General features: G+C 48.6%; 1 protein-coding gene across 1 annotated transcript; it reads right to left on the bottom strand.

Annotated features, from left to right (window-relative positions):
* Window positions 1-9,896: 9,896 nt before the first annotated feature.
* fgf20b (fibroblast growth factor 20b) lies at window positions 9,897-12,192 on the bottom strand. Its single transcript, XM_076143482.1, has 3 exons — window positions 11,531-12,192; window positions 11,249-11,352; window positions 9,897-11,052 (listed from the first exon to the last, which is right to left on the bottom strand). The coding sequence occupies exons 1-3, from the start codon at window positions 11,805-11,807 to the stop codon at window positions 10,807-10,809; spliced, it is 627 nt and encodes a 208-aa protein (XP_075999597.1). The 5' UTR covers window positions 11,808-12,192; the 3' UTR covers window positions 9,897-10,806.
* Window positions 12,193-13,251: the final 1,059 nt, after the last annotated feature.

Genomic DNA, 13,251 nt, shown 5'->3' with positions numbered 1-13,251 from the left:
CTCTAAATCTGAGCTGCACCACGCAGCTCACTTCCCTCAACATTTCCTCTCATTATCTCCAGCAGATTCCAGTTTCTGTCTCACTCTGCTGCCACAGACGTCACAGTCAGGAGGAATGCTGAGCTGCCTTTACTGCATTCACAGCTTATTACAATCAAATAAAAACATTTGGACTCCACAGACTGACAGAGTGTGTGTGTGTGTGTGTGTGTGTGTGTGTGTGTGTTGACACAGCAGAGGTGTAACGTCTGCTGACATGTGGACGCGTGAGCCTCAATGCCGCTCTGATTACAGGCAGCATCTTCCCGGGTCAGACTGCAGGAATGAGGCGTCCCTGTGAAAATAAACATTAACTCTGAGACGTATTACAGCCGATTGTAAAACATCCACCAATGACAACATAAACCCTCACCTATCTTCCTTCAGGGCTCGGGATTGGAAGGACTATTGTGATTGGTCAGCACAGGTGGAGCCTGTTGGAGAGCCGGCGTGCCAGAGAACGCTCTTTGTTTGCGTCTGACAGGGGGAATGTGTGGCTAAGCATCTCTGTGGCACTTTGAGCGCTGAAATGAGCTCCTAATGTGCACACAGAGCCACTTTGATCTACACCGCACAGGAGAGAGAGAGAGAGGGGGAGAGAGAGGGAGAGAGAGGGAGAGAGAGGGAGAGAGAGGGAGAGAGAGGGAGAGAGAGAGGGAGAGAGGGAAGGAACTCAGAACGTTTACATGAACTTCCTGCTCCAATTAAGGAAGTCAAACATCATGTAAACAACATAATAAGACTGAAATTGGTACAAATGAACATTGATGTGTCAAAGTAACAAACCTACACTTAAGCATGTAAACAGCATAACAATCAGTGTGAGTATTCGCCACATGCACTTCCTGTCTGGCTGTACTTCCATGACTGTAACGTGTGTGTTTACATGTAAAGTTGTGTGTTTACATGTTAAGTTGTGTGTGTACGTGTGTGAAGGTGGAGTTAAAGGGTGCAGGGGTTTTGGATCAACGCCAAATTTCATCAACGCCTTGTGCAGTCGAGTGTGTCGCAATAATCTGATGGCGGCTAGATTGACTTACTTCCTGTCGGGAGGCGAGTTTGAACCGGAAGAGGAAGCAGGAAGCAGGAAGCAGGAAGTAGGAGGCCGTTTGTCATCCTCAGTGCGTTTCCTTACACACCTGTATTTACCAAAGCGTGCCTGATCCCTACTTCCTGATCTTCTTCTATGGTGTTTGTATATTATGGTTTACTCCACGTCACACTGCCCCCCTGTGGACATGGAGAAGCCTGCGTGTGTGTAAACCTGCGTGTGTGTAAACCTGCGTGTGTGTTAACCTGCACGTCTCCCTGCGTTTACAGATTTATGATAACTCACATATTTGTACATCTATAATCCTATAGAGAGCCTGACGAGCGTCACACAAAGCAAAGTGAACACGCTGCCCTGTGGTCAGAGAGAGAACTGCACCCTGTGAGAGGAACAGGACAGATTCCTATACGTCCTCCTGCGTCTGCAGTCTGGATTCGTCCTGAAACAGTGAAGTCTTTGTATCGCTGTTTGTTTCTTGGCATCTGGCAGCACAGCTGAACCTGAACATAACAGCAGCTTCACTCTGCTGCTGCAGACAAAACACAACATCCCCTGCATGTAAACACACATATATTTGATCTTTAACCTGATGTTTGATGCAAATTTGAGCCCTAAATCGCATTTATAAAACCACAAACACTCCTTTCTTCTTCTTCTGGTCCTGTTTCAAAGCGTCCTGAGTCGGCCGGGTTCATGAGAACTGCATTTCCAGTTTCATAACATGGACGTCCTGCCTTGCTGGCATGGGCGCCCTGATCACCTCGCTGATAAGTTAGAATCCAATAAAAACACACCTGCTCGGGGTTAGCGGAGCGGCAGAGCCAGGCAGAGGGAAGGACGTGAGCCGGGTCGGCCCATTAGACAGAGCGGGGAGGAGGCCGGTGCTCCTCCGCTCAAACACTGGAACATCTGAAGGACTCCCCACGCTATTGAGCCAGAGAGCCGGCGCGCTTTGAAGTGTAATTTCTGTCTACTGAAGCAGACGAGGCTGACATGGTGCTGCTGCGGGTTCGGGGAAATTGGGAGGCGCTGGTGTAACTGGAGAAAGCTTGAATATGATATTTCCTGTGTGTTTAGTCGCTCTTTTCCTTGCCAGATCTCTATCGCCATTAGTTACTGGGTTGTGGAAAGGTATGCACGCACGCCTTATTAGCAGGGGGGGGGGGGGGCAGAGGAGTCGCTGCAGCCCCCTCATGTCCACCCGCTGGTAATCTGTGCGTCCTCATGCCAGCCGCTGAGCTGTGACGCGCTAATGTTCCTAAACTTTGCTGAAAGACGCTGAAGCCGGCTGAAGGTCAGAGGTCAACAAGCAAAACATAGAAGCAACCAGGAAATTATTTATTAAGTCCTCAACTCAAAACTGACCTCAAGCTTCCGGTTGGACCTTATTTTCTACTTTGGTTGCGTTTCGGATCAAACTGCAGCATGATTTGAGGTCACAACCTTAGAAGAACAGTCGGTTCAGTCCACATTCTGCTTTCTCTCTCTCTTCACCTGCTGCAGCTTCTCCTCTTGCTCCTGGTTCTCCTCCCTGCCTTTGATACTGGAGGACATGCAGGCTTTGGTAAATAAAAGCTAAAGCTGCACTCATCAACCTCTGAATCACTGATAAGCTGCAGAAATCAGCAGGAGCCAGATGCATGCTGGGACGGATTCTGCCACGCTGGCCTGAGCAGTAAAGTGTTCCCTGTTCTTCAGATCGCTGATGAAGATGTGATTGGCTGAAAGGATGGATGCATTGATTTGGCTTTGACCTGAGCTGTGAGTGTGTGAGACCTGCTGGTGTCAGAGGACTCAGAAGGAGTTCTGGATCTGCCCTGGTTACCTGGATACACTGATGATGAGGTCACACCGTGGACTCTCCAGTTCTTTGATGATCTACCTGTTATTAAACATATTTGTTCACTGCAGATGAGATATTTTAGAGATTTGTGTCTCTGTGTTGCTGTTGTCGACTATTGTCTATTTGTTATTGTTTCAAACATATCCAGGTGAGATTCCTTGGAGGATAATTATGTTTTTGCCACTTTTAACGAGGCAATGAAACCATAAAGCTGCAGCACCAGGCAGTGATCTGAGCTGAGAGACGATCATCTCCTGTGTGGAGCTGCAGGTCAGCTGGGCTCTGACCCAAGTCCTGGATTCATGTGTGGACATTTGGACATCATATCAGTGTGGACTCTGTAACTGCGCACGCTGCGGTTTGTAACTCCATCAAATAGTCTTGTGGGTTTGTTTTTCCAAGGCGGAGCAGGAACGGCCCGGCTGTGTTTAACAGCGCGGCTCGTTCCTCTGCACAGGAGTGATGTGTCTCTGCTGGCCGGGGGATTTCCTCCTTCCACCAGCACCTTTAACTGTGGAGGAGGATCTGAGCCCTGCACCAGCGCTTGTTTGAAGTTACACACACACACGCACGCACACACACGCACACACAGGCGCGCACACTTTGCATTGCTCACACTCCCAGAGATCACAGCAGTGAACCACCGCAAAGTGACTCACATCCTCTCTCTCTCTTTTTATGAAAGTCAGGTCAGCGTGTTGCATCCATGTAAACACTTTGGCCTCCCAGTCTTTCACACCACACGCATCTCCACTCAGTGATGTCATCGGGTTTCCAGCGGCACAGGTTCCAGGCCCATTGATCCCCATCGATTCCTCTGAAGTGGTTTCATGTTTTGGCTGCGACTCCTCGTTCGTGGAGCCTCCGAACTCGCCGGGGCTTGTTCCCGCTCAGCCTGTGATTTATACAGTGTAACTATGTAAGAGCTTCAGATTAATGCGTTGTAAAGCAAAGTCCTGTTCAAACTCTATCTACGGAGCGATCTTGTCAACGAGGCTTTTCTGCGCACGAGAGCTAAAGACGACATTAATCTGGAGCTGGATTCAGGCTTTGATACCTTCGTCTTCTCTGGCATCTAACCTGAATACATTGAGTCACACTGAGCTCCTTTTGTCTCTCAGCATCAAGCACAACACATTATGTCTTTAACCATAATGCACCTGTGCTCAAAGGAGGTAAAAGGAGGTCAGTTTAGGAGTTTGGAGCTTACAGGCTCACTTTCAGGTAAATCAATCCTTTCCTCATAAAGTTAGAGCGAATGTAGAGTCAGATTATGTCAGATTATAAACCGGATACAGAGATTTTATTTGACATGTAACTGAGCTCTGTAAAGGAATTCTAATACCTGGATGAAAATAATAAAACATTTAATTCTTTATCATTTTGATCTCAGTTTGTTGCGCGAACACTCGGCGCTATTTCGCACACGTCAACACGAGCGAATGATCTGAAACCTCCTCCTTTGATGTTTCTGAGCGTCGGCGCTGTGGGAAACCCGTCTGAGGCTCGACGCTCGTCTGGAACACGAAGCCGTCAATCACACAGTGGAAAAGTGTTTCTTTTATTACGCCGACGCTCAAATGGACCAGTTGCTGTTTTGACGGCGAGGATAACAAACAACATCCTCCTCCTGAGCCCGTCAGAATGTTCTGTGGCAGGAATAATTAGTGGTATTCTCCAGCGTTGGATGTTGGCCAAGCGGCGGCATCTCGTCTGCCACAGTGAGCTAAATGTATACGAGCTTCAGATGAGCCGGATCGGCCAATAGGCGTGCAAAGTTTCACGGTAAATTCTTCTGGCGTATTGTTTTTCCCTCCCTCCTAAGCCCTCTTTTCTCTGCCTCTGGCCTTGTTTTGTTATTCTACCTGGAGGTGCAGGTGTGAAAGGGTGAGGCCGTGGAAAAACATTGGATTCCGTAAGCTTGTCATGAAGGAATCCATTCACTGACCTCTGCGTCGTGGCACACAATGACAAATGGGTTTGCAATTTTCCGCCTGACTTGGGGGCAACAAAGCACATTTCCACTTTCACCAGTAGGCAGTGAGAGTACAGTCGCCCCCCCCCTCACACACACACACACACACACACACACACACACACACACACACACACACAGGACTCCTCCAGCATGCTCTGTGTTCTGAGCCCAGAGATCAGCAGCATCGTTTCTCCCTGTGTGGTCAGAGATCTAAGACCAAAACTGTTTAACTCAATCTAACTTGATGTTTTTAACTTAAATGTTGCTTCTGCATTTATTCAGATGATTGTTCCTTGATATGATCTGTAATAAATCTGGGTTATTCAACATCTGAAGCAGTAAATTGAGCTCTTAAGCCGATTAGCATGCAGTTCATTTTGCCTTTGTCTTTGGGATAACATCCATCTTCTTTATGGACACACTGCTGCGTGTGTGACGGCTGCTAATTCCGAGCTGCTAACTGATGTTTTCACTGCTGATTGAATTACTTCCAAAGCCTGGAAGAATGTTTAAAGTGGGAAGCTATGGAAATGAACCAATTGACCTTTTGTGTGACCTTAAGATCTCCACGCCCTGTGGGAGAAAAACCCGTCGGGCGGCACTAAAGTCTGTGAATCAAAGAGATGTGTGCTGCAGCCTGAGACCTTCTGACCTGCTGCCACTCCTCCTGCACGGCTTACACTCACACACACACACACACACACACACACACACACGATCCTCACAGCCATTATGCTGAAACAATGATCATGTTCAACTATTAGATTCTGCAAATATCACAGAAACTTGGATGTCGTGGCTAGACTGCTGCCAAAAAGTGACCCCTGTGTGTTTGTGTGTGTGTGTGTGTGTGTGCCCTCTGTGAGCGGTCCAGCCGGGCGATTATGTCCTGTAGGGATAACCTGTCACGGCGTTGAGAGCCTAATTGATGCCTCATGCGTTTCGGGGGGCAATTATAGCGCCCAAATGTCAAGAGCTAATTTGTGCCTCTGTAATGTGGACGCAGGGACCAAGGGGAGGGGGGCGAGGCGGCCCCCCCAGAGGGACTCGCACCGCGGTTTGGTCAGCAGATGTGGGGGTCTGTGGGTGTCAGAGATAGAGGCTTTGTTTAGAGACTTAAACACAACGGATGGCTCAAAATCTCAAGTCACAAAGTATTAAAACTCTTCTTTAACTTCTCCTCTTTTATGATTTAAAGTCTGTTTGTATGGATTCAGTGAAGAAGATCAATAAACACAGATTACTGCTGTGTTCAAAAGAAAAGTTCGGGATCTGACTGGATAATAAAGTCTAAAAAGCTTGGAATTGTTCCTCAATCCAGTTTAAATGTGTCCTACATGTGTGTTTGTATGTTATTATCACACACATAAAGGATGAACTCACTAACTTATGTCTCTATATACAGTGTGCTATCCTGTGGTCCTGGTCTGTGTGTGTGTGTGTTGTGGATGCTGCAGATGTCAGCTGGCTGTTTGTTGTCTCAGATCCTCCTCAGCCTCCCTCAGGTATGCTCACATCCCTTTAGGTAAACAAAACCCTGTCAGTCAGACTCTGTGTTGTTGTGTATGTGGGCCTTGTTAGACTAAACTCTGCTGAAGTGACGGTGCGTCGGCCTCCAAACCTAAACACGGCTGTTTTCTACTAATGTCTCCATGGTGATGCAAACAGAGGAGCATACTTTCCACAGCAGCTGACAGCTGGAGACGCGGGGTGTCAGTGGATCAGGTATGAGGCTCTAATTGCCACTTGCGGAAGGAAGAAAGTCTCTGTGCTATGACACCAGAAGTGATTGAACGTGAATAAAGCACAGACGCACTTTGGTGTGATGGTTTTTGCAGACGAGGAGGGAAGAGGAGGGACGGAAAGATGGACGCAGGGACGCTGCTTACACCAGGGGCAGGACCGGCAGCTGCTTAGGGCCCCCCGTGAGGTGAGGGGCCCCCCGAGGGAGTTTAGTCGATACATTTTTCTTAGAATCAACACCAGACAAACTCTCCTGTCATAGTTTTGTGTTGAGCAGCTTGAGGGGCAGATTCAAACGGCTTGGGCCCTGTAAAGTGCGAGGTGCGGCCCTGGATGGCTGAGGTGGGACAGCCCCCCCCCCTCCCCTCTCTCACGACCCTCTGCTGCCATGTTGCTTCGCCCCAAACGTCCCTCTGGACACGAAGCTTTCACAGATAAAAGCCACAAACTCTCCAGCGGGATAACGCTATACTTACACTTCTGCTCTAATCCCTGTAAACACACATGCAGCTCATAATTTGTGAGCACGGCAATTTACTGAGCAATAAACAAACAACAAAGAGCCCGAAATCAATAGTTGCAGGATTGAAATGACACAAAGCTGCAGACGCCATCCCTCAGCAAACACACTCTTAGAAGTGGCCACAGCTTTAGAGCAACAGGTGAGCTGCCGGCACCTCCCTGAGTCCCCGCGCAGCCTTCTAAATATAGAAATTATGCTTCTCTGGTAATTGGGGGCAGACAACAAAGCCGCCATGTTTGCTCGCTCGCCCTCCTGCTGCTCTCTCGCCCTCCAGCTGACAAACACCGGCGCTGAGATCAGAGTGTGAGAGACTCGGGGCGCTGAGGGAACACCTGCACGGTCTGACCGGCTCCGTGAAGAGAGAGAAGAGGAAGATCACTGGCTTCCACACCTGCCTGCGGTCCCACGCCACACACACACACACACACACACACACACACAGACGCACGTACGCACACACACACTTGATTGGGTTTCCTCGAGAGCCCTCTAAGGCCGCTCCTGAGGAGGTGATGAAAGTCAGGGAGCGTCCATTAAGCGTGTGAGGCGGCCTCCAGAGTGGGTGCGGATGAGGGCCTTAAGTGTTTTCAGCGGGACCACCTGGTGGAGGCGGAGAAGAGGAACAAAAGCATGTGAGCGTCTGAGGGGCCGGCGGGCTGCAAAACATGGCTTTGACAAGGGCCCACAAGCACTCCTGGGCATCAGGTATCACAAGTCAGGATATCCAGCGTGTTTAGAGGGATGACCTTCAAAACCTCAAGGGGGAGGGGGGCTTGGTGTGTGTGTGTGTGTGTGTGTGTGTGTGTGTGTGTGTTACGCTCTCAGATTTGCACAAAGTGTGTGTTTCATGGACGGAGAAGCTGAAACTTTAGTCACTTTCTTGGTCTTTGGTGCAGCGATGACAGAGAGAAGCTGCCGGTCAAAGTCACGGTCACAACAATCAGCTGAGGAGAGCTTTCACGCTGTAGCTTCATGTTGTAGCTTCATGTTGCAGCTTCATGTTGTAGCTTCATGTTGTAGCTTTATGTTGTAGCTTCATGTTGTGGCTTCATGTTGTAGCTTCATGCTGTAGCTTCATGCTGTAGCTTCATGTTGCAGCTTCATGTTGTAGCTTCATGTTGTAGCTTTATGTTGTAGCTTCATGTTGTGGCTTCATGTTGTAGCTTCATGTTGTAGCTTCAAGTTGTAGCTTCAAGTTGTTGCTTCACGTTGTAGCTTCAAGTTGTTGCTTCACGTTGTAGCTTCATGTTGTAGCTTCATGTTGTAGCTTAATGTTGTAGCTTCACATTGTAGCTTCATGCTGTAGCTACTTCTTACTTCTACTCCTCTTTCCAAAGCATTTCAGATATTTTTTGCATTTAATCCTTCTTGCCTGCACTTTTTAGGGGATTTTCTTGAGTATTTCTTCCTAGAAGTCTCAAACTCTCCAGTCTTAGAGAACAAAGAGGATGTTGGATGAAAACCTTGTATTTCCAGTTTGGGGGATTTTTTGACATTACTGATACTTTAAGATACCAGAGAGCACATGAGCACGTTTACTGTGGATACATGCTTAGATTAGACTCCTGATACTTATTCACGTTTACTTTTATTAAGTAGTTTTAGACTTTAAGTAGCTTTTGTCCATATAAGGTGTTTAAGCCTGATGTGATCTTTACCTCTACACATGAAACAAAGGACTTGATTTGAAAGATGCATCATCAGAAATGTAAAGAAAATCTGTCTGTATCTTTTTAACCCCTCCCCCCCACCTCTCTGCGTGTTGTAATAAGCACGTGTGTGTCTGCGTGCTGGCCGGGGGGATGTCCACATGCACGCAGCTTATAATACACACTGGATTCTGTCATTAATCGATGACAGAAGTGCGTTGATGTTCAAGGTGTGCAGACGGGGGAAAGTCCCAGCGTATCACAGACGGCAGGGAGCTGGCAGCAGGGTCGACTCCTCAGAGAGACACCCACTGGCACACACACACACACACACACGCACGCACACACAGGCTGAGATCACAGGCTTGGCTTTCATGCTTCAGCACAGATCCTCTCCCAACCATGAAGGCAACTGCAGAGATACCAGATAACGGCTAAAAAAATAAAATCACTAATTCTGCCGTCGTTCAGTTCAGTTGTAGCTGCAAAAAGGGAGCGTTTGTCCCGAAGACGCAGTGAGACGCAGTGGGACGCAGTGGGACGCAGTGAGACGCAGTGAGACGCAGTGGGACGCAGTGAGACGCAGTGGGACGCAGTGAGACGCAGTGAGACGCAGTGAGACGCTCCCTCTATGGACACAGAAGCTTTAGAACAAGAAAATGAGGGAGTTACAAAAAACTCTTGGCCAACTTGACTCTTTGTTTAATTATAGTTTTCAAGGAGCCCACAGACTGTCAGCAGAGATTACTTAATCCTTATCGCTCTGACCTCCACTTTTATACAGCTGCTAAGTAGCCGGCCGGAGCTAAAGGTCAGGTTTTATTTGGCCCTCTTGGTGTCGTCGGAGGGCCACTAGATTCAGGACTGCGGCTTTGAAGTTCTCAGCGTAACGGCGACCATAAAGAAAGACAACATTGATCTGGTAAGCAGGTTTATATGTTTGAAGTCGAGCCAGTTACAGGGAAAGACACACGTCCGTTAAGAGTGTCGCTCTCTCTGGACGCAGAGCGACAAACACAACATCTACATGTCTGAGCCAATGAGAGGAAGGAAAAGCTTTGAGTTGAGATTTTGAGCAATTTATTGTTTGACAAGAATAATCTGAGTTTGCTCAGTTCAGATTCTGCTTATAGAACATGTAACAGCTGTCAATCAATCAGGATCTTTACTTTTCATAACAATGTCAATAGTGAATCTTCTGAAATTAACTCCTTGTTTCTATGCCCTTTGTTGATATATAATGAGGTCATTTCCTTATGTGAGCCTGGTTAGGATGTCCATGTCTCCTGCTGAGGACAGTGAGGGACATGAGGGACACCTGTCTCTCTGTCTCTCTGTCTCACAGTCTTACAATCTACTGATTTCTCTATATTGCATGGATTTAACTGTAAAAATATATTCTCAAATAAATAAATATATAAGATAAATATATATGTATCTAAAATGAATAAATAACATTTTACACTTTTCTCTTCTCAAACATGTCAGAAAAATAAACAGAATTCCTTCAAAGTCCTTCTGACCGGGCTGCAGCTCTGAGACTGAAGCCTCAGTCTGCTGGTCCAGACTCCCACAGACTCTGAGCCAACTGGCATCTCAGTCCAGCAGACACATCCGACGCAGCGGAGACGCTCCCTGACCGTCTCTCTCACTCCCTCATTTGCTCCGCTTCCCATTCTTCTCCTATTCCACGCAGCTCCTGTCAGCGGCGGCCGGCCTCAGAAACAAACGCCCCCCTCATGCTTTGCGTGCAGGTTGACCAAGTCAGACATTCTAGACTGTCTTCCTGGCCGCTGAGAGATTGGCCCCGTTGCATTCCTACAAGAGGCCCCGGGGCCTTGATCCGCACCGGTCGGGGCCGCCGGGCTACTCCGTCCGCCGGCCCGAGCTGGACACGTTCCCCGGCTTCCCCTCGTCTCTGCTCCCTGTGAGGGCTGCAGCTTTAGCGGCTATTCCTGACCTGGACCGGGCCGGCCGCTCTCAGCTGTGTCCCAGGATGTCCCTGTACAGCTCTGGCACTCGCTCAGGGTCCACAGGCCGCGGGAGGAAATGTGTAAATTTCTGATGTCGCCTGGATTTAGTCCCGTCCCTGGGCGAGCCGTCCTTATTCAATGCTACAAAGTAACGCGTCCCTTTGTCTCCGTGCTTGTAGAGGTTGGAGGAGTATGTGTTATACCAGTTCTCCTCAAATTGCTCCCTGAAGACACATTCAGCTGTGAGCTTCTCCTGAGGGAGGAAACAGAGAGTGAGCTTCTGCTGAGGAAACATCCGGGCTCATGGTGCAGGAAGTCACTCAGTTAACTTAAAATATCACATCAACACTTGAAATGAAATAATTCTGCTTCCTGCAGGTAATCACACACACATACACACACACATACACACACACACACACTTCAGCCTGAGTGAGTTTGGTACTTACAGAGCCATACAGCTCTCCTTTGTCATTCATCCCCAGGTACAGTCCAGTGTCCACTCCTCTGATGCTGATCAACCCCACAGCCAAGCTGATGAACTCCAGGATGCCTGAGGAAGAGGAACACATTTGTTCTAAACTTACTTTAACAAAAAACGAGATCAAAACCATCAGAGATTAAAACCAAGAAGGTCAAACATCTAATAAATTGAGTAAATACATGATGACTGAGGTTATGTATGGTTGTTTTATGAGGAGGAAGATGAGTTGCGCTTGATTCTCATTTACCAAAGCGGCTGTGGTCCTTCCTCGTCCCTTGCACTGCGCCATCCGGAAGTATTTCCAGATGGAAGCCTGTCCTGCAGTATAACTGTCTCCTCCTCAGGATCCCCTTCAGGTGCGTGAGATCCGCGGCGCCGCTGCGGGAGAGCCTGTCCCCCGGCATGAGGGGATCCCCCAGCAGCGTGGGACCTTCCCCGAGCGGGCTGAGCAGGAAGTGGGACCCGACGTGTCCCACACCCTCGATGCCGTGCAGGACGCTTCCAACTTCCCCCAGAGCGGCCATCGCGTCAGGAAGCACAGCGACCTGAGCTCGGGGTAAAGTTCAGTGAGGGAGACGCTCTCTCTTCTACCTGCTGCGGCTCACACCTACTGCATGTTTACGTCCGGCGCGTCCGTTACTTAGCGCGCGTCCCCGTGTGCGCGCAAACACACGCGTGGCGGATCGCTCTCAGTGCGCAAAACGTGCTGGCGGGTAAATATGACGGATCCCTCACGGCGCATACCTGTTCATAGGTCCGGCCGAGGAAGAGGAAGAGGAAGAGGAGGAGAGACACACTCACATACACACACACACACGCCTGTGAGCCGGGCTTCAGCTCTGTGATCACCGCAGTGCAGGTGAAGGATCTCCGGGAGGTTTTGTGCTCAAAGTGGCAGAGGTGGCGAGGCAGGTGCAAGAGGAGCACAGGGCGAGAGAGGGGCGGGGCCGCGGCTCAGACGTGCCCCGGCATGGAGAGAGGGAGAGGGAGAGAGAGAGGGAGAGCGAGAGAGAGGGGGAGAGAGAGAGAGTTTCATATGAACACTTGCGTCACTCAGACTTAAAGATAAAGCTGCAAACGGCAAGCGCTGACGTCATCTCCACTCACTCAGTCAGTCTGTGACACTGAAACATTTCCGTCACTAAGAACACTTTGATGGTCTCAAACCCCGGTGGGACCTGAAACACTCGCAGCGTTTCTCGCGAGGGAACAGAGAGGCGGAGGTGGGGACTCCCAGGGATCCGGTTCTTTTGACTCTATTCAACAAAACTGCCCAAACCTGCTGCCTGTGATGTTTCAGACTGAAGCTCCATGGAGTTTGAGTTTGTTTAATAACAAACACTGTTTTGAACCAGAGCCTCCATTCTTGTTCTGAAAACAAACATGTGATTCATGAGTCGATATCAAGTGTTCAGTCTCCTCACTCTGTTTTGAATACTGCTCTTGAGTACTGTGTTGAATAGCAAACACACACATATGACAAATGCTCAGTGTGTTAGATGAGTTATGACCTTAAGCACAACACTTATGATAAGGTCACACATGTCTCAAGGTTCTCAGTCCAGGAATCCAAGGAAAGTTCATCTTAGGCATCTTAGGACATGTGAGTAAAGGCTTGAAGGCGGTTCATCTCTCATCTCTCTCAGTTCTGACACACTGGTGGGTATTCCCAGGGTTTGACCTCTGTGGAGTCGTCATCAGGGTCATTGATCCTCCTGATCAGTCCTCCTGGTTGTTGTTGTAATGATGGTGGTCCACTGTGGTGTGGATGATGATGATTCAGAAATGAATCCAATAACACAAACACACACACACACACACACACACACACACACACACACACACATAATATACGTATTATATCATATAACTATAACACCATAATAATGGGGCTGTGTGTTCATATGAAGAGAATATCTCAATGCCAAAAAGCTGATTGGTGCTTCTTTAAAAAAGACGCGTTCAGAA

This window comes from Genypterus blacodes, unplaced genomic scaffold, assembly GCF_046128005.1.
Source record: "Genypterus blacodes isolate CSIRO-AG114 ecotype Tasmania unplaced genomic scaffold, CSIRO-AGI_Gbla_v1 ptg000024l_1, whole genome shotgun sequence".
Taxonomy (NCBI): Eukaryota; Metazoa; Chordata; class Actinopteri; order Ophidiiformes; family Ophidiidae; genus Genypterus; species Genypterus blacodes.
The sequence above is the reverse complement of the archived record's forward strand: the minus strand, read 5'-3'. Positions and strand labels throughout refer to the sequence as shown.

What these genes read in the sequence shown, in the direction of transcription:
- fgf20b (XM_076143482.1), bottom strand. Translation starts at nt 11,807, where the DNA reads ATGGCCGCTCTGGGGGAAGTTGGAAGCGTCCTGCACGGCATCGAGGGT. An exon ending in GAAGGACCACAGCCGCTTTG is followed by an intron (nt 11,353 to 11,530) that starts GTAAATGAGAAT and finishes CCTCTTCCTCAG; the next exon opens with GCATCCTGGAGTTCATCAGC. An exon ending in AAGGAGAGCTGTATGGCTCT is followed by an intron (nt 11,053 to 11,248) that starts GTAAGTACCAAA and finishes TTCCTCCCTCAG; the next exon opens with GAGAAGCTCACAGCTGAATG.